The sequence below is a fragment of the Oncorhynchus masou genome, chromosome 2, assembly GCF_036934945.1.
Source record: "Oncorhynchus masou masou isolate Uvic2021 chromosome 2, UVic_Omas_1.1, whole genome shotgun sequence".
NCBI lineage: Eukaryota > Metazoa > Chordata > Actinopteri > Salmoniformes > Salmonidae > Oncorhynchus > Oncorhynchus masou.
In genome coordinates, this window is record NC_088213.1 from 26144497 (window position 1) to 26165638 (window position 21142).

Below are 21142 nucleotides of genomic sequence, written 5' to 3' on the forward strand. Positions count from 1 at the left end.
CATACCTCTGATACCTCCTTTGTACCACCTCCCACACATGCGGTGACCTCACCCATTACAACCAGCATGTCCAGAGATACAACCTCTCTTATCACCCAGTGCCTGGGCTTACCTCCGCTGTACCCACACCCCATCATACCCCTGTCTGCGCATTATGCCCTAAATATATTCTACCACGCCCAGAAGTCTACTCCTTTTATTCTTTGTCCCCAACGCTCTAGGCGACCAGTTTTGATAGCTGGCTTAGGAAGGCCACCAAAAATTCTGAGTTTTCCATACACAACCATAACACTCTCCGTCAAGATAGATCTGCCAAAGGGGACGGAGTTGCAGTCTACTGCAGAGATAGCCTGCAAAGTAATGTCATACTTTCCAGGTGCATACCCAAACAGTTCGAACTACTAATTAAAAAAATTACTCTCTCCAGAAATAAGTCTCTCACTGTTGCCGCCTGCTACAGACCCCCCTCAGCTCCCAGCTGTGCCCTGGACACCATTTGTGAATTGATTGCCCCCCATCTAGCTTCAGAGTTTGTTCTGTTAGTTGACCTAAACTGGGATATGCTTAACACCCCAGCAGTCCTACAATCTAAGCTAGATGCCCTCAATCTCACACAAATAATCAAGGAACCCACCAGGTACAACCCTAAATCTGTAAACAAGGGCACCCTCATAGACGTTATCCTGACCAACTGGCCCTCCAAATACACCTCCGCTGTCTTCAATCAGGATCTCAGCGATCACTGCCTCATTGCCTGTATCCGCTACGAGTCCGCAGTCAAACGACCACCCCTCATCACTGTCAAACGCTCCCTAAAACACTTCTGCGAGCAGGCCTTTCTAATCGACCTGGCCCGGGTATCCTGGAAGGATATTGACCTCATCCCGTCAGTTGAGGATGCCTGGTCATTCTTTAAAAGTAACTTCCTCACCATCTTAGATAAGCATGCTCCGTTCAAAAAATGCAGAACTAAGAACAGATATAGCCCTTGGTTCACTCCAGACCTGACTGCCCTCAACCAGCACAAAATCATCCTGTGGCGGACTGCAATAGCATCAAATAGTCCCCGTGATATGCAACTGTTCAGGGAGGTCAGGAACCAATACATGCAGTCAGTCAGGAAAGCAAAGGCCAGCTTTTTCAAGCAGAAATTTGCATCCTGTAGCTCTAACTCCAAAAAGTTCTGGGACACTGTAAAGTCCATGGAGAACAAGAGCACTTCCTCCCAGCTGCCCACTGCACTGAGGCTAGGTAACACGGTCACCACTGATAAATCCATGATAATCGAAAACCTCGACAAGCATTTCTCAACGGCTGGCCATGCCTTCCTCCTGGCTACTCCAACCTAGGCCAACAGCCCCCCCCCCCCGCAGCTACTCGCCCAAGCCTCCCCAGCTTCTCCTTTACCCAAATCCAGATAGCAGATGTTCTGAAAGAGCTGCAAAACCTGGACCCGTACAAATCCGCTGGTCTTGACAATCTGGACCCTCTTCTGAAACTATCCGCCACCATTGTCGCAACCCCTATTACCAGCCTGTTCAACCTCTCTTTCATATCGTCTGAGATCCCCAAGGATTGGAAAGCTGCCGCAGTCATCCCGCTCTTCAAACGGGGAGACACCCTGGACCCAAACTGTTACAGACCTATATCCATCCTGCCCTGCCTATCTAAGGTCTTCGAAAGCCTATTCAACAAACAGATCACTGACCATCTCGAATCCCTCCGCTGTGCAATCTGGTTTCCGAGCCGGTCACGGGTGCACCTCAGCCACGCTCAAGATACTAAACGATATCATAACCGCCATCGATAAAAGACAGTACTGTGCAGCCGTCTTCATCGACCTGGCCAAGGCTTTCGACTCTGTCAATCACCATATTCTTATCGGCAGACTCAGTAGGCTCGGTTTTTCTAATGACTGCCTTGCCTGGTTCGCCAACTACTTTGCAGACAGAGTTCAGTGTGTCAAATCGGAGGGCATGTTGTCCGGTCCTCTGGCAGTCTCTATGGGGGTGCCACAGGGTTCAATTCTCGGGCCGACTCTTTTCTCTGTATATATCAATGATGTTGCTCTTGCTGCGGGCGATCGACTAATTCACCTCTACGCAGATGACACCATTCTGTATACTTCCGGCCCTTCCTTGGACACTGTGCTATCTAAACTCCAAACAAGCTTCAATGCCATACAACACTCCTTCCGTGGCCTCCAACTGCTCTTAAACGCTAGTAAAAACCAAATGCATGCTTTTCAACCGTTCGCTGCCTGCACCCACACGCCCGACCAGCATCACCACCCTGGATGGTTCCGACCTAGAATATGTGGACATCTATAAGTACCTAGGTGTCTGGCTAGACTGTACACTCTCCTTCCAGACTCATATCAAACATCTCCAGTCGAAAATCAAATCTAGAGTCGGCTTTCTATTCCGCAACAAAGCCTCCTTCACTCACGCCGCCAAACTTACCCTAGTAAAACTGACTATCCTACCGATCCTCGACTTCGGCGACATCATCTACAAAATAGCTTCCAATACTCTACTCAGCAAACTGGATGCAGTTTATCACAGTGCCATCCGTTTTGTTACTAAAGCACCTTATACCACCCACCACTGCGACCTGCATGCTCTAGTTGGCTGGTCCTCGCTACATATTCGTCGCCAGACCCATTGGCTCCAGGTCATCTACAAGTCCATGCTAGGTCAAGCTCCGCCATATCTCAGTTCACTGGTCACGATGGCAACACCCACCCGTAGCACGCGCTCCAGCAGGTGTATCTCACTGATCATCCCTAAAGCCAACACCTCATTTGGCCGCCTTTCCTTCCAGTTCTCTGCTGCCTGTGACTAGAACGAATTGCAAAAATCGCTGAAGTTGGAGACTTTTATCTCCCTCACCAACTTTAAACATCTGCTATCTGAGCAGCTAACCGATCACTGCAGCTGTACATAGTCCATCGGTAAATAGTCCACCCAATTTACCTACCTCATCCCCATACTGTTTTTATTTATTTACTTTTCTGCTCTTTTGCACACCAGTATATCTACCTGCACATGACCATCTGATCATTTATCACTCCAGTGTTAATCTGCTAAATTGTAATTATTCGCCTACCTCCTCATGCCTTTTGCACACAATGTAATATAGACTCTTTAAAAAAAAAATCTACTGTGTTATTGACTTGTTTATTGTTTACTCCATTAGTAACTCTGTGTTGTTGTCTGTTCATACTGCTATGCTTTATCTTGGCCAGGTCACAGTTGTAAATGAGAACTTGTTCTCAACTAGCCTACCTGGTTAAATAAAGGTGAAATGAAAAAATAAAAATGTTGGATGAGCAGGTATCCACATAGTTTTGCTAATATAGTATATGTACTGTATCTCTAAAGATGTTTCAGAGAGTCTGTAGTGTAGTGGCAGCGGTATAAAAGCTGTTGATTTGGGTTGTTGCATGAACAGGTGCAGTCTGGGGCCTGAGTCTGGTTCTAGGCCCTGCAGGGCAGGTAATCAGTGTCAGGCAGCAACCGACCGGCGTCTCCTCTCCTCGGACTGTACAGATTTGACAGGAACAGGAAGAGATGCAGACGATAAAGCCCTTGCTGTGTTTGAAGCTGTTCAGCTCAGAGCGCAAAAAGACACAGTCGCACAGGGCTACAACCATCACCCCCTTGTGCCTTGCACGCAAAGGCATACCCCCTCTCCTCAGACCAGTCAGACCTGGTCAGACCAGACCAGGCACGAAGGAAACATCAAGGCGGCAAGGCAAAGCTTGCAGTGGTTTGGTTTGGACGGTCAGTGGTTCCATCTTTGCCATTCTCTCTCTCTCCCCCCCTCTCTCTCTCTCTCCGTTTGTTTATAGTCTAGGTCTCTGACAGGAGAGAGCTGATCAGAGGTCTCCTCAACTCATACAGTCCTATTTGGGTTTTAGAGACAAGGTTTCACTGGAGGAAAGGAGTCAGTTCAGTCAGTTCAATGTCTCTGCTTTACAAGAGCCAGTTGATTAATTAGTTCCCTTTGGCTTATCGTTTTGAGTGACCGTTGCCGTGGGCAGGGTTATGGAGTTCAGGTATTGAGCATGAGCTCTCCTTGTCCGGAGCTCCACTCTCCGAACCCTGTCTCTCCGCTGGAGTGGGGCGGGTTGTCTAAGGAGAGGCCCCGCCTCTTCCCAAACACTTGCTCCTGCAGCTCGATGATGTCAATGCGAATGTCGGCCATCATGACCAGGAGGAAGTCAAAGGAGCCGGGAGGTCCCTGGGGAAAGATACGGAGGCTTTAATATCTCTGTCCACACATCAGTAAATTAGATTTCAACCTGTAAGACATGTTGCATGCTTTAGGGTGGATTTATTGTATGCTTGGAATCTGATAATACATAGAATAGATCAACAAGATGACTATGATGATAATGCATTTAAAAATACTTCAAAGCCTAGCTGGCAAATATAGAAAGCAGACTCACTGGTAGACCTCTGGGACCAGGTGTTCCCCTGTCACCCTAAAGAGAAGAAAACATCCAGAAAAGTCCAGTTACATATTTCCAACATTCACACAGACTTCTATAAGAGTTCACATCGGCAGCTCAGAGCTCTCAGAGTGGGGAGAAAAGTGTTGGTGTTCCAGTTAACAGCTTTGAAAAGTTTACAGGATAGTTTTAACACATACAGGACACACACAAGCATGTACTAAACACCCACAGACACATGGATAGACTGACCTTCAGTCCATCTCTGCCTGGTGCGCCAGGAGGTCCCTGTTGGAAAAAGGAGAGACAGAAATATGGTTTTAAATGTTTTTATTTGGGAGCTACAGCTCCTCCCATGCAACATTTATTGTAATGATGTATCTCTGCAGCTATGTAGGTGTTGCTTGGACTAATAGGCCCAACAACATGTTATCGTGGAAGCAATAATAAGATTACCACAGCTCCTCTGCGACCCCTCTTGATGTGCTCCAGGTCAGGCTCGGGGCCCATAGGGCCCATGTCTCCCCGTGGCCCCAAGGGGCCGGTCAGGCCTCTCTCTCCAGGCTCTCCCTTCTCCCCCGGCACTCCTGATTGGCCTGGGATCCAAGAATAAAGGGATGTAAGAGGAACCAAGGAGATAACCTGAATGTCAGCCAACAAACAGCTGACATAGGCAGTAAACAGAGAGATACAGAGAGAGAAAGATTAGAAATTCAGAGAAAGAGCAGACAACTCTTACCTGGGACCCCACGGGATCCTGGAGAGCCAGGAGGACCAGGGAGGGCGGGGGTGTCCTGACCTTTCCCCAACCTCCCAGCAGACGGCTTATCACTGTTGTCAGACAGGCCAGGAGACAACACCTACACACACACAGGTACACACACAGGTAGAATAATACAATAACCTGTCTCACTGTGGTCTGAATTTGGTCAGACTTCCATTGTGAGACATCAAGTCTGGCAAGGCTAGTTTACGGTTAGTGTATCTCTGGTTAGTGTATCTCTGTGTTTGTATGGAACAGCAGTGTAAGTAAAATGTGCAGTAGTTAGTGCTGTGATGTAGATATACCTGGTTAGGTGACTGAGTGCTGCCCAGCCTCAGTTTGAGCTGCAGCAGGCTGTTCCTCATGTTGACAAAGTCTTGACAGGTGAGGGAGCAGGAGCCAGCACTCATCAGAGTGTCAGACTTCCCTGACGAGCTCACTGACAGAAAGACACAGAGACAAAGAGACTCTCAGAGAGACAGGCTTGTCATAGAGTAAGTAACACAACAGAATAAGTAACACAAAAACAAAGTCTAGTAGTCTATGTTCACCCTCTCAAACACATGTACAGTACTGTACCCTCAGGCTGAAGACACACAGGAAGGTACTAGTGAGCTAAGCCCAGAGGTAGTGTAGCTGCGGTAGCCAGCCTCATGTAGACAGTAGGACTAAAGTATAGTAGTATACTCAACACCCACGGTTGTGACTGGGTATACAGGAGTGCTTGTCCGGTGCCAGGATGTAACCCCTGTGACAGCGACACAGGAAGCTGCCCACGGTGTTCTCGCAGCTGTGATCACAGACACTACCGTCAGACTCCACACACTCATCGATGTCTGTGGTGTGGGAGACACAACACCAGCTGTTACTTTACACCTGATAAAGGCTGCATTTAGGCTGCTCTAATCAGAGAGAGGGAGAGAGAGAGGTTGTTCTGATGCAGGATGTTAAATTAAGATTCATACAAAAGAAAACAGTGCTGATTGGCTGATAAACAGGCTGATAAAAAGCTGATTGGCAGATAAACAGGTAGTGGACTTACCTAAACAGTAGGTCTGCTGGTTGCGATGCCTCTCTCGATCAAAGCGGTATCCGGGGTAACAGGTGCAGACAACCCGTCCAAAGTTGTCAGTGCACTGCTGTTCACAGGGGGAGCCAGAACACACATCCACATCTGGAGCAGAGAGAGGAGAGGGATTGGTTCAATAGGGGCATGCACAGATAGGATCTTACATGTAAAGCTTACAGCTCCTTAATAACCCTGGATGTCCAATAATAATCCTCAAGGGTATTCCTGTGTAATGTTGCCCTCTATTGGTCATGTTGTGTCATTGTACAATATTGACAATTTATGGAATGAGATGCTATTTTACTTTTGAAACAATTTGCAGTTCAGTAATGAGTTAATTTGGCACCATAATGTGCATTCTGTCTGTGTACAGGTGCCCAGATGTAATTACAGGCACTGAGTAAAGTATCTGACTTGGGGTGAGTAGAACTGCTGTATTTCTTTAACCTACTTTCAGGTATGCACTGGCCCATCACGAACCTGAAGCCCTCACAGCATTTCCTCCTGTGGATAAACACACAGACAGACAGTAGCATGAGCCAATAACTCATTTCCCAGCTGCTTCACATAATGAACAGCTCTACACAGCCACTGAATGGGAGTCGTTGTCCCAAAGGCGGGAAGGCAGACGGTCTGCTTATCAGTCTGCTAATCGTGGACAGATTTTGACAGGAGTAAACCCTCTCGCTTCGCCTCTTCCTCTCTGGTAACACCCAGCCTGTCAATTGTCTTTAGGACCAAAGCTCCTCATTAGCACCAGGTCCCTTACCTCCATCCCCACTTCCTAGCAGCACTAGCCTAGATGGTCAAGAGACAGCTGAACAAAGAGCAGCATCCTCACACACAGCAAGCCAAAACACCACATGTTACAGGCATTAGGGATGGACCTGCGGAATAGGAAACGATGGAAAGGGATATTGGAACACTCATAGAATCACAGGACCCAAATAACACAGACCCTAGACAAGGAGGGGGGAACACAACTCCTGCCCCGAAAACGGCACGCTCTTGATGGAGGGAATTTAGCATGGAAGGTCACTGAAGGTCCCTCAAGACCACAACTTGCTTTTATTCTTCTCCAACCTCCATGCAACATAAACCTAAATCACTCCTCTAAGACCCTCCCCCACTCCCTCTTCTGAATGATAAATAACTTACAAAACTATGGGCCTGGCCAGGGCCTGATTAAAGCCACATGACGGACTGGCACTTTAATCTGTGGCTCATAGCTGGGATGTGCTGTGTTGAGCTGGGGATGGGATGGGACAGTACTGGGGGGCTGCTAGGGGGCTCTGGCCAGGGGCCCGAAGGACATCCCTCTCCAGGCCACCTCCTGTCCCTCCAGTCAGTGTGCCAGCAGAGGAGAGGGCCAGGCTGGGCTAATGGACAGCAGATGTGGGCCCTGTCTGTCTGGGTTGAAGATGTACAGCCAGCAAGGGGAGGCTATGGCTGGCAGCCTCTGGTCTCTCTGAGTGTCCACTCATAACATCAACACACAACCTCTGCTCTCATAGTCCACTGCTTCACTGCTCTACTCAAAACATCAACAGACAGCCTGTCAGTCACACAGTGACCTGACCCCACACTGCCCCTGATCTGATCTGGGACCTGCAAAAAAAAGAAAGAAAGCATTTTGTGAGCTAACTTTACTTTCCCCCACTTTCTTGCTCTCTTTGCTGATAGCTACTTTATTGAGGAAAACGGACTTACTATGACTGAGATATGTGGTTGCCCCACCTAGCCATCTTAAGATGACTGTACTAACTGTAAGTGGCTCTGGATAAGAGCGTCTGCTAAATGACTCAAATGTCAAATTAAATGCTAGAGGTGTCTCTGATTGATGATACATGCTCTTCAGTAGTCTGTATAAACTGGTCAGGTTAATAGTTACACCGTGTGATGACCTGTCTGTTGATGTTTGGGAATTTAGGGGTCTCTGTTGATTAACACTGTTCTCGGATCTAAAAGGGAAAAGACCAAACCATTAAAGCTACATCACTGTCCTCCACAGTGAGATAACCGCTTCTCATGCTCCCCTGCGTGCATGTGTGTGTGTGTGCGTGCGTGCGTGCGTGTGTGTGTGTCTGGGGACCAGAGCAGTCAGTAATTGGGTGCATCTTGTTAATGTCAGGAAACAAGGGCAGGGGTTATTAGTGAGAGTGATGTGTGACACTGACAGGACTGTTAAACACAGCCTTGAGGAGGAGAGCTCCCAGACCAGGCTCTTCCTTCAGTTCTCTGCTCACTTCACAATACAGACAAACATCAAGGTCAAGTGACTAACAAGGTTAGGACAGTACACTCTTTAAAAAAGTTGCTATCTAGAACCTCACAGAGTTTTAAGCTGTAAGGTATAACTCTTAGGTTCCATGTTGAACCCTTTCTACAGAGGGCTCTACCTGGAACCAAAAAGTGCTCTACCTGTAACCAAAAAGGGTTATCATATGCTGAAGAATCCGTTTGGAACCCTTTTTTTTCTAAGAGTGTATCTTTCTCTACTCCGAGGTTATCAACACTGATGGTCGGATTCTATGGTATTTTTGCCCATTCGATTCTTCTATGTTTCTACATTCTTTATCAACATGTCTTTTGCAAGCATATTGTCTGTTTAAGTTTCTTCAGAAGATGAGTGGAGTCCCTGTGTCACCCTGAGGGTATTCCTGCTGTTAGACACTGCTTCTCTTGATGCTCCACACTCTTAACATAGTGCCGACAGACCCCCCAGGTCTGTCTGACCATGCAAGTCACCATGCAAGTCACCTAAGACACGAGTCCGTCTTAGGAGAACCATGCCTGGGTATCCCTGTCCCTGTGTTCTCCCTGGTCCTCCTTTGTGCTGGTGGTGACCCAGTGACTACCTGCAGAGAGAGGGACGTACCAAGGGCCTACACAGGCTCTGCCAAAAACAGCACAGAGACGCTGGAGAAATAGCAAGACAGGATCCAGAGTACAGGCCAGAGCAGGATCACTTTACACTCCAGATTATGTACTTTAGCAAGGGTCTCCCTCCAGGGAGGAGAGCTCAATGTTATTGTTTTCCATCCAGGCTGGCGTGATTTATTTGTGCGTTCACGGCAGGAATGCGCTACAAAGACTGGATATTCATTATAGACCCCCCCAACTGTCTGCAGCCTGGACAGACAGCACTGAGGTTACACAGAGACAGCAGAGCAGAGACCAATCTGGAATGATGCTTTCCATAAACCAGACGGAAGTCACTATGTATTATCAGTTCCACTCACTCAGTACAGGATTGCTCCCTGGACCTCAGATAGTGTTTCTGTTTCTAGATATGAGGAAGATAGTGAACAGGGACAACAGTATCATTAGGTGTCTTGTGACGCAACGTTATGTATCATATTTACTCTGTCAATTCCCAGACTCATCAGAGAGAGAGAGGGGAGATGACTTAAGGGGGTTGTTATGGCGATGGAGGAGGAAACGCAGCGTGGAGGAAATGAGACAGGGAGATGTTGACACGTCGAGGAGAGGAAGAGAATGGACGGAGAGTGAAAAGGAGAGAAAAAGAGAGATGTAGCTTTTGTGTCATTTGTGCTTGATGGTCCTTCATGTGGTGCTCTGTGAGTCAGAAACACAGGATGTGGACCTCTGTGGAGGTCACAGACCCCTCGACACTTCAGGACAGAAGAGACCCTGTCTGTGTGTGTTTCTACTCTTACATATCTGTCATGTCTTTGTGTGGGTGTGTGTGTGCAGTGTGCTTTGCAGTTTTTTAATTAATGTTATACTTTTTATAAGTCTGCCTCTCTATGTATGGATGATTGTCTCAAATCAAATTAAATTGTATTAGTCACATGCGCCGAATGCAACAGGTGTGGACCTTACAGTGAAATGCTTACTTATGAGCCCCTAACAAACAACGCAGTTTTAAAAAATGAATACAAAAATACGAATGAGAATAAGAAATAAAAAGTAACAAGTAAATAAAGAGCAGCAGTAAAGTAACAATAACGAGACTATGTACAGGGGGCCCGGTACCGGTACAGAGTCAATGTGCAGGAGCGCCGGCTAGTTGAGGTAATATTTACATGTAGGTACAGTTATTAAAGTGACTATGCATAGATGATAACAGCAAAGAGTAGCAGCGTTGTAAAAGGGGGGGGGGGGGGGGCAATGCAAATAGTTTGGGTAGCCATTTGACTAGATGTTCAGGAGTCTTATGGCTTGGGGTAGAAGCTGTTTAGAAGCCTCTTGGACCAAGACTTGGTGCTCCGGTACCGCTTGCCGTGCGGTAGTAGAGAGAACAGTCTCTGACTGGGGTGGCTGGGGTCTTTGACAATTTTTAGGGCCTTCCTCTGACACCGCCTGGTATAGAGGTCCTGGATGGCAGGATGCTTGGCCCCAGTGATGTACTGGGCCGTTCGTACTACCCTCTGAAGTGCCTTGCAGTCGGAGGCCGAGCAGTTGCCATACCAGGCAGTGACGCAACCAGTCAGGATGCTCTCGATGATGCAGCTGTAGAACCTTTTGAAGATCTGAGGACTCATGCCAAATCTTTTCAGTCTCCTGAGGTGGAATAGGTTTTGTTGTGCCCTCTTCATCTGTCTCTGTCTTTGTGTTTAAGTAAAAGCGTCAGTCCTGTGTGTGTAATCGATTAGGGTGTTAGTTTTAAGAGGGTCTGTTGTTTCCTGTGTTTCCTCATATAGCAGGGTGTTAGGCTGTTATGTATAGGTGTGTGTGGGTATGTACGGGTGTTAGTGTATAAGAGGGTCTGTTGTTTCCTCTGTGTTTCCTCATATAGCAGGGTGTTAGGCTGTTATGTATAGGTGTGTGTGGGTATGTACGGGTGTTAGTGTATAAGAGGGTCTGTTGTTTCCTCTGTGTTTCCTCATATAGCAGGGTGTTAGGCTGTTATGTATAGGTCTGTTGTTTCCTCTGTGTTTCCTCATATGTTAGGGTATGTTACGGGTGTTAGTGTATAAGAGGGTCTGTTGTTTCCTCTGTGTTTCCTCATATAGCAGGGTGTTAGGCTGTTATGTATAGGTGTGTGTGGGTATGTACGGGTGTTAGTGTATAAGAGGGTCTGTTGTTTCCTCTGTGTTTCCTCATATAGCAGGGTGTTAGGCTGTTATGTATAGGTGTGTGTGGGTATGTACGGGTGTTAGTGTATAAGAGGGTCTGTTGTTTCCTCTGTGTTTCCTCTATAGCAGGGTGTTAGGCTGTTATGTATAGGTGTGTGTGGGTATGTACGGGTGTTAGTGTATAAGAGGGTCTGTTGTTTCCTCTGTGTTTCCTCATATAGCAGGGTGTTAGGCTGTTATGTATAGGTGTGTGTGGGTATGTACGGGTGTTAGTGTATAAGAGGGTCTGTTGTTTCCTCTGTGTTTCCTCATATAGCAGGGTGTTAGGCTGTTATGTATAGGTGTGTGTGGGTATGTACGGGTGTTAGTGTATAAGAGGGTCTGTTGTTTCCTCTGTGTTTCCTCATATAGCAGGGTGTTAGGCTGTTATGTATAGGTGTGTGTGGGTATGTACGGGTGTTAGTGTATAAGAGGGTCTGTTGTTTCCTCTGTGTTTCCTCATATAGCAGGGTGTTAGGCTGTTATGTATAGGTGTGTGTGGGTATGTACGGGTGTTAGTGTATAAGAGGGTCTGTTGTTTCCTCTGTGTTTCCTCATATAGCAGGGTGTTAGGCTGTTATGTATAGGTGTGTGTGGGTATGTACGGGTGTTAGTGTATAAGAGGGTCTGTTGTTTCCTCTGTGTTTCCTCATATAGCAGGGTGTTAGGCTGTTATGTATAGGTGTGTGTGGGTATGTACGGGTGTTAGTGTATAAGCGTCTTGTTCTTGTGCCGTGTGTGTATACACGTGAAGGTGTTAGTGTGCTGAGATGTGAGCACGTCCTCTCTCTGTTTATTTATCTGTCAGCACACTTCCAGCCTGCGGTCTCTCTGGGGACACATCAGAGTGGGGAAGGCTGTTAGTCAAACAGTGGACGCTTTCACTGAGAGCACAGGAGGTCTGCACCACTTCCACAAGCACAGCCACGCTACAGTTACCAAACAGCACCAACACTCCTCAGTCACCTCTACCACACCTCCTACCGCTTCTGTCTTCACAGGTCCTCACTCCATCACCAATGCCCGGTCTAAAATTCCAACAACCTATCTCTATTCCCTCGGCTGACCTGGTAAAACATCAACCATAATGGCTGGAAATGTGCTAGGAAGGACAATGTGAAAATAATATATCAGTGCCAGCCCAGCACAGTATGGTTCGTGTCTGCACAGTAGTGTGAAAAGGGTATAACACCACTCATAAAGCCATAGCCAGTTAATGTTGGGCCAGAGAATGACACAAATCGTCCCCTCTCTCACCCCCTATTCCTCTCTGTCACTCTCCATCTCTTTTATGACCCCTCTCATTACAGGCCCTAAAGCTCCCAGGTCTATTCCCAGTGCCAGTGCCTACCCTCGGTTCCCCCCAGGCAATATGAAGGGCCGCTGGCCTATGTGACCCAAGGTCAACCCAGGGCCGTGTGTCACCCCAGGAATGTGCCATCTCTGACCCTTCTGAGCTTCACAACCTCTCAACGACAGACATGTGAACTGGCCTGGAGCCTTACCTGACGACAGAGAGAGAGGGAGAATGGGAGGGAGTGAGGGATTGGAAGGAAAGAGGGGGAGGTGTAGGGTATGGAGAGAGAGAGAGAGAGAGAGAGAGAGAGAGAGAGAGAGAGAGAGAGAGAGAGAGAGGAGGGAAAGAGACAAGGGTAGAGGGAGAGTGACAGCAAGAGAAAGAATGGACCCTATGAGGACAACAAAGGGCCTAAGAGAGAGATGATGTCCAGATTACATGTAATGTAATGAAAGCAGCCAGTAACTGAGAAGGGAGTCTAAAGCCAAACTAATGATGGATCTGTCTTAATGACGTGTCTGTGAGTGCTCTACTGCCAGGAAAGGAAACCAGGCTACAGACTGGTCTTTTTTAAGGATTCTACGCTGAGATCACACCAAAGTCCTTAACCAGGGCTGAAAGTAATGGACTGATAAGACATGAAAGTCTTCCAGAACCTTCCAGGACTCAGAGGGAGATGACCTGGAGGTGGGAGGGTTGAAATGGCCCCACTGCATGGAGAGATTATGTTTGTTGTGTCCGACTGTGACTCCTCATCTTTACCACTGCAAACTTCCTTTATTTCATCTCTCCCTTTTCTTTCCTTCACCCCTCCCCCTTTTACAATTCTGTGATATAAAACATGTACTGTCTATACAGTACACAGCTGCTTCTCTGTGCTGTACTTCAAACAACATGCTGACGATGCCATTACAGACTTTAATCACCGAGTGGGTGATTTGTATTGTTGACATATTAGTGTTGACATCATAGCCATACAGATTTGTGCTTACCCGAGGGCCTCCCAGGTGGCGCAGTGGTTAAGGGCGCTGTACTGCAGCACCAGCTGTGCCACCAGAGACCCTGGGTTCGTGCCAGGCTCTGTCGTAACTGGCCGCGACCGGGAGGTCCGTGGGGCGACGCACAATTGGCCTAGCGTCGTCCGGGTTAGGGAGGGTTTGTCCGGTAGGGATTACCTTGTCTCATCGCACACCAGTGACTCCTGTGGCGGGCCGGGCACAGTGCACGCTAACCAAGGTTGCCAGGTGCACAGTGTTTCCTCAGACACATTGGTGTGGCTGCCTTCCGGGTTGGATGCGCGCTGTGTTAAGAAGCAGTGCGGCTTGGTTGGGTTGTGTATCAGAGGACGCATGACTTTCAACCTTCGTCTCTCCCGAGCCCGTATGGGAGTTGTAGCGATGAGACAAGATAGTAGCTACTAAAAAACAATTGGATACCACGAAATTGGGGAGAAAAAGGGGTAAAATTCAAGAAAAAGACATTTAAAAAAGAAATGTGCTGCTTTGTGGAACGGTAATGAATAACAGGCATTGTGTTTGTACAGAGCGCTGTTCAGGTGAATGTTAATTAGAAAAAGATGTACAATGATTACTTGATATTTACTGGAGTCCAACAATAATACCAATCTACGCAAATTATTAGACTTATTAGACTTTACCATTAAAGACAGGAAGTGAACCTCTTGTAAAAAAGCGTTTTGTGAGAAACAGAGAAATGGATAATATTTCCCCTGAAATGAAACAGTATTACGGCAGTACTCAGAACAGTGTTGCATTGCTAAGAGAGACACTTATGTCAACTACAAGTGTGAGACAAATTAAACAGTTTCATTTTCCCACAGCTTGATTGCCATTCAAAACACACTGAGGAAGAAATGCCAAATATAAAAAAGTATACTAGTTAGAATAGGACACCCCATGGAATTCCTCAATGCAATGTAAACAATGTGTGATAGATCCCAGTTTCACTATGTGTTTAGGGTGAATGAGCTGTCCTGATGTACTCTTGGCAAGAGAAGACATGTCTCTGTGAACCTTTTATAACCTAAGCTTGTACCATTGGGTGGAAGTGGTGGGATATTTCACTCCTCATTTCGTGGCTAACGTGCTGGTTGCTGTTGGTGTAGTGAGTCTGATGAGGCCTTGGCTGAAGATAGTAACCCTGTCAGAACCTTATTGGAGCACAGCGTTGGGTTCAGACCTGACTGGATACCACACACACACACACACACACACACACACACACACACACACACACACACACACACACACACACACACACACACACACACACACACACACACACACACACACACACACACCTGGTCCTCGTTACTGCTTCGGAGCCAATTGCTCCGGACTTAAATCAAATCGTCTCTGCCCATTCTTCACTATGTGTTTCCTGACCCTGACATGACTCGTTTTAGCACCTATTCTCTGTTTATTGTTGATCAATTTAGTGTCAGTGGTTGACTGACAGACAGGGCTTACCAGGGTAGGTATGATGTATGTGTTATATAGTCCCTTGTTTTATGGCTTGTAGGGGGGAGACCTCTTAGTTTCCTGGACAGCGAATCACAGGGGGGCTTAGTAGAGTTCAGCTCTGCACCCCAGCCACAGCCACAGCCACAGCCACAGCCACACACACACACACACACACACACACACACACACACACACACACACACACACACACGCACACGCACACGCACACACACTTTGAGGACGTTGCAGGCCTGCTTCCTACCACCTGCTTTAATGATAAAACCAGAGCACAAAAGAGAGACGGGACTGTGAGAGCTTGGTTCAATATGTTCTGATCCCCCCCTCTCCTTTTTCCTCTCGCTCCTGTGCTGCCTCCCTCTTTATTCTTCCACGGTGAGCTCAAAAACCGTGGGATAGGATGGTTTCCAGACCTTACAGCAGGAAGCCACGTGTACTACAACGATGTTGAGAGAGAGAGAGGGAGAGAGAGAGATGGTACTGTTCTGGTGTTGAATCCCTCATTACACTTCAACAGCTTTAGCTCCAACACTACTGGCTTTAACTCTACCAGTGTTCCACCATATCAACTGGACTATGGGGCACCAATTGCAGCCGAATACAGAGGTTCATAAAAGCCAGAGCTCTGTCCTATAGAGCTTCCCTCCCTCCTGTGATTTCCCCTTCCTGGTCCTTTTTATAGACCTTGACGTGGTTTTCCAGGCAAGCCCCCTGCCGAGGTGAGCACACGGCATTGCCAGAATCCAGGTTTATTTCATTTGGATAAAAACAAATCTTAACGTTTTTCCCACCTTCTCCCCTCCCTCACTCCCTTCCGTTCCGTCTGTCCTCCTGTTCCCCCTGCCATGCGTGTCACAGACTATTTTACAGCCGGCCCCACCGCGGCCTGCCGACATGTAGGGACCATAGGGGGAGCAGAGCGGTGACGGAGGGAGTACGGAGCCCACAGAGAGAACACTACAGAGGTGAGAGCCAAGTCTAATGCAGTAAATCCACAAGGAAACAAATAAAGAGAGAGAGATGAGAGGGAGCGTAACACTCAGGAGGTAGTAGCTACAGTACGTAGTACATACACTCTGGGCCTGCATGCGCTCCAGGCATCGCTTGCACTATCAGCTGTCAGAGCCTAGGACACAAGCATACAGGCACACTCGAATGACACACACATTATCACTCACTATGTGCTCTTTAACACCAGGGAGGTCAAACACATTGCACTCAGAGAAGGAGGAAAGGAGAGGAGACGAGGGGAATGCAGCCAGTGTGAGTAGCCTGAGTGTTGTTCACCCTGGCCTGGAGGTCCCAGCCAGACTCTGCATCTCCCTGCTCAGTGTTATCTCAGGGTTTAATGGCTGAAATGCTACACATCTCTCTGAGGGACAATGACACCCGAGACCCTCTCCCTGGAGTCATTATCAGCCCCCATCGCCCCCCATCCCTGAGGAGGGAGTCCTGTGTGAGGAGGCCTGAGCCCGTAACACATACACTAGCCCTGGGTTTCTCAACCTTCGTTCCCTGAGATGCTTGATGCTTGTGACCAGTCCCTTAGATGGTTGGCTGACAGAGTTAAAGTCATGTTCTAAGGGCTTATCCAAGGTACTACTACTCCTTGGTACAGCCCCCGGTACAAAATCAGGTTGGGAAACTCTGGGCTACACTGTGACCTGAGGCCTGTCAAGGTTTCAGCCTTCCAAACGAAGGCAGAGTCACAGTTAAAAGAGAAACGCTGTGTCGTGTGGAAGGGCAGATTGTGACCAGGCATGGAGCGGAGTCTGTCTTACTAATGAACACAAACCACTTGAAAGCCAAGTGGTTGACACACAGGGGAAAGGGAATGCTCAGACTTGGCATTTCTGATGGAATCCCGGTCACAAAGGCATATGATTGGGTGCAGAGTCAACCCTGTATAATGAGTTAAGCAGCCGGGTTTAACTGGGGTTTGCAGAGGAAATCTAGTGGTCGGGGCAGGAATGAACTGAATATTATGTCAATTCTTGTGATTTCTTTGAGAGGTTTGATGAGTGTGTGGCAGGCAGGCCCAGTGAGTTACTGAATTCACAACAGTTTTCTTCAGAGTATCCCCACTCAGGCCCAGACATGACAAGATGGATGGAACATTTAGAAAAAAATGTCATGTTCATAAGTGAGTCAAGGTAGAAAAGATCATATCATGGACTCAAGCAAGAACATTTCACTTATGCCAATGCAGCCCAAAGCCGTTTTGACTAAGCCGGTAGATATGTCTGGAAGCAAACTAGACAAACATTAACAGTAACCAAGTTATCATCCACAGTTGTTATGCAAAGTAACAACTGGAAGCCGGAATTTCGGTACAATTTTATAAATGCCGACAGATAATTTGTTTGTTCGAGATGTTGGGATCTGTTTGTGTCTGTAAAATGTAATATGCGACAAATGGCGGTGGAAACGCCTTGTACAAATACTAATATAATAACCATCATGTCAAAGTAAACTTGGAGTCACGTGATGATATGGTGTGTGGTTCTCCCACTACGACTTGGAAAACCATGCAGTTTATTAGGCTACAGATAAAATAAGTTATGATGAACTTTACAGGTTGATGAAAGTGCACTGTGATGAGCTTGATGCTCCTTTCCAATAAATATTGAGGGTCTTATTCTGGTGACATGATGATCTATGCTCGACTGTTGTTTGACAACAACAACAAAAATTCCATCTGGCCACTCTACCATAAAGGCCTGATTGGTAGAGTGCTGCAGAGATGGTTGTCCTTCTGGAAGGTTCTCCCAGCTCCACAGAAGAACTCTGGAGCTCTGTCAGAGTGACCATCAGGTTTTTGGTAACCTCCCTGTCCAAGGCCCTTTTCCCCCAATTGCTCATTTTGGCCGGGCGGCCAGCTCTAGGAAGGAGTCATGGTAGTTCCAAACTTCCATTTAAGAATGATGTAGGCCACTGTGTTCTTGGGGACCTCCAAACCTGCAGAAATATTTTGGTACCCTTCCCCAGATCTGTGCATCGACACAATCCTTCGGCCTCATGGCTTGGTTTTTTGCTCTGACATGCACTGTCAACTGTGTGTGTGTGTGTTTGGGGGGGGGGGGGAACCACCGTGGAGGGGAGGAAAAATGCATCTCAGTGGCTGTGTGGGTTTGCTGCCCGACACCATAACAACCCAGTGTAATTGTGCTAACCACAACCACAGAGGTGGAGACATGGGAAAGCCTGCAGACTGCCAGGACACACTGAGCTATATGGTTAACTCACTCTGCTTGCACGGTTAGGCAGACCAGACAGAATCATTTTCATTGAGTGGCCATCATCTAAAGGATATTTTGCAGCCTGAGGCAGTCCTTACCACGCTTCCCTGGGAGACATGGCAGGAAAAACTAGAAAACTAGCTAAAACTCCACCACACACATCTAGTCTGGAGCCAAAAATCAAATGAGACAACTTCTATTGCTGTGGTATAACCTTGACAGTACACAGATCATATGCTTCAGACTTAAACCAGACCTGCAGACTGGGGGTTTCTCGTGTGTGTGTGTGTGTGTGTGTGTGTGTGTGTGTGTGTGTGTGTGTGTGTGTGTGTGTGTGTGTGTGTGTGTGTGTGTGTGTGTGTGTGTGTGTGTGTGTGTGTGTGTGTGTGTGTGTGTGTGTGTGTGTGTGTAGGATATTGACACAGAGGATATTGGTAGAGTGGTGCGATTAAAACAAGGGGCCATCTGCATCTTTGATTTAAAGGCCCTCGCTCCCTTCAGTCTCAACATAGTTTGATTTGAAGTCATTCCTGTGATTGTGTTTTTGTTATCCATTGTAAATAAAGTGATTGTAGGCCTATATAATGTAGCCTAATTGTATCTATGATCGTATGTTATCCATTCATGCTTTTTTTATATGCTCTATTGATATTTGAAAATCGACCAATGAAATTATGCCACACCCAGCCATAATTACAGACACCTGTGTGTGTCCTTTGAAACTATATCAATTAGTGACCCGCAGTGTTTGTCATTAAACCCTGATGGAAACAGATTGGCTGTCGAAACGTTGCTATTAAATTATTACATCTGAGCTCCTAGAGCAGCATTCCCCAGACGTGGTCCTGGGGACCCCAAGGGGTGCACGTTTTGGGTTTTGCCATAACACTCCACAGCTGATTCAAATTATCAAAGCTTGATGATTAGTTGATTATTTGAATCAGCTGTGTAGTGCTGAAGCTAAAACCAAAATGTGCACCCCTCGGGGTCCAGAGGACCAGGTTTGGGAAAGCCTGTCCTGGAGTGTGCGGCTCTCAATTTCTTTTTAAAGGATGGGACACTCTTACCTGAGACAGGTGCCATCCGTGCCCCTTGCTGTAATACAGGGGTACTCCACTGTCACTACCTTGTTTTCCGGACACTCCTCCCTTTACAAAGCCACGAGAAAGGAGACAAGAGAGATAAGTGTCATGGTAACAATGTTGTTACGATAGTAATAGGAGTGGTATTAAAGAGAAAGTCACTCAATTAAATTGGCAGTTATTTCATAGTTGAAATTTAGTGGAAATTTCATTTCAAAGCAGTTCCCAAGCATTATGGCTACTGTAGTACATCATGCGACAATACATAATCACAATTCTATGGCAGCAACTATTGTATGTGAAGCAGTAAGAACATTTCAAAATGAAAGTAATAAAGAAAACTGATTGTGCCATGCAGTGGCCAGCACATGATTGCATTATTTGTAAGAAAAAAGGTTGTTTAATAACCCTGCAAAGAGGTGCATTTATCATCAGGCTTTGGATGATTTAAAGCAGGTGTGTAGTGCTAATGCAAAAACAAAAATGTGCACCCCCTCAGGGTCCCCAGGACCAGGACTAAGAAACACAATAACTCGTTTGAAAATACAGATGTCTATAATTTTATTGGAAAAATAAACTGAAATAATAATATCATGAAATCGTTTACAACTGGAATGCTGAACTAAGAGGTAATAGGACGGAATTCAATGATCATTTCTGAGAAAAATTAGATGCTTCAAAGTTCTTCTGGTCTATACTTTGCCCACTTCATTCAAACTATTGTATGTAGGCTATGAACTCCCTCTCCCTGGTCCAGACCTCTCTATGTGCACCATAATAACCTGTGTCACGCTATGGGCAGAATTTACAGCTGGCATGCAACTGAGTGATTCCGATAACTACTCCTCTGTATTTGCGTGATCTCATTCAATATTCCAATCACATCACAACCGCCCTTTACTTGCGGACGCACGGATCATTGGGTAGGTAGGCTTGATGATTGGAGCAACGTGGTGGTTTTTCTTTGACTGATTGTCAACGTTTTTCACAAGCAAAGTATTGTTTTTATTGTCTCACACATCACACATAAATATTAAATTCAGTTACTTTTCGGTCTAAATAGAACATTTATCACCATGTCCAACCGGATCGCAAGTTACCGGACAGTTTTTCTAATTCCCTACCAATCCTTCATTTGAATGTGCATGCACTTTTCTTAAACTTTGATCAAGTGTATATTGTATTTATTTTTCTGATATGAAATAACAGACGGATATCTATAACGTTCCCTCACAAATGCGCGGACTGCCAACTTACCCTGAAGTGAGCACTGCAAATCTTGATTTTATTAAAGAACTGGCACCACAATCCCAAATAAAAACAACGCAGATGGCACCAAATAGTAAGAGTGTTGCAGCGCAAAGCTGGCCCATGTCCCTGGCGAGCTCCGTGACAGCCTTGTTTATATTTTCTTGATGCCTCGAGAACGAAGACGCTGCACTTCTGCAAAACAGCTATATGTTTTAATTTATCAATGTGGCACATGTACTGATTTAAACCTAACATAAATTATAATTATACTCAGAGGTCAAACACGTGAGACGCTGTACATTAATTACTACACTCAAAACGTCCTCGCGGTACTGTAGTGCGTCAGAGTCCTGTCCCAACTGTTGCGCACTGAATCAGACCCCCTCGAGCGATTCTGGACGAG

General features: G+C 46.6%; 1 protein-coding gene across 1 annotated transcript; it reads right to left on the reverse strand.

Annotated features, from left to right (window-relative positions):
• Nucleotides 1-1385: 1385 nt before the first annotated feature.
• LOC135557602 (collagen and calcium-binding EGF domain-containing protein 1-like) lies at nucleotides 1386-21142 on the reverse strand. The gene is made up of 11 exons (XM_064991027.1): nucleotides 20746-21142; nucleotides 19474-19554; nucleotides 6740-6792; nucleotides 6262-6393; nucleotides 5918-6055; nucleotides 5525-5658; nucleotides 5196-5316; nucleotides 4913-5052; nucleotides 4709-4744; nucleotides 4454-4489; nucleotides 1386-4245 (listed from the first exon to the last, which is right to left on the reverse strand). Exons 1-11 carry the CDS (start codon nucleotides 20859-20861, stop codon nucleotides 4057-4059), a joined length of 1176 nt encoding a protein of 391 aa, XP_064847099.1. The 5' UTR covers nucleotides 20862-21142; the 3' UTR covers nucleotides 1386-4056.

Excerpts from the sequence above, each read along its gene's own strand:
- LOC135557602 (XM_064991027.1), bottom strand. The coding sequence starts at position 20,861 with ATGGGCCAGCTTTGCGCTGCAACACTCTTACTATTTGGTGCCATCTGC. Across the intron at positions 6,394-6,739 it reads GGGCCAGTGCATACCTGAAA|ATGTGGATGTGTGTTCTGGC; the intron begins GTAGGTTAAAGA and ends TCTCTGCTCCAG. Across the intron at positions 4,745-4,912 it reads GGGGTCGCAGAGGAGCTGTG|GGACCTCCTGGCGCACCAGG; the intron begins GTAATCTTATTA and ends TTTTTCCAACAG.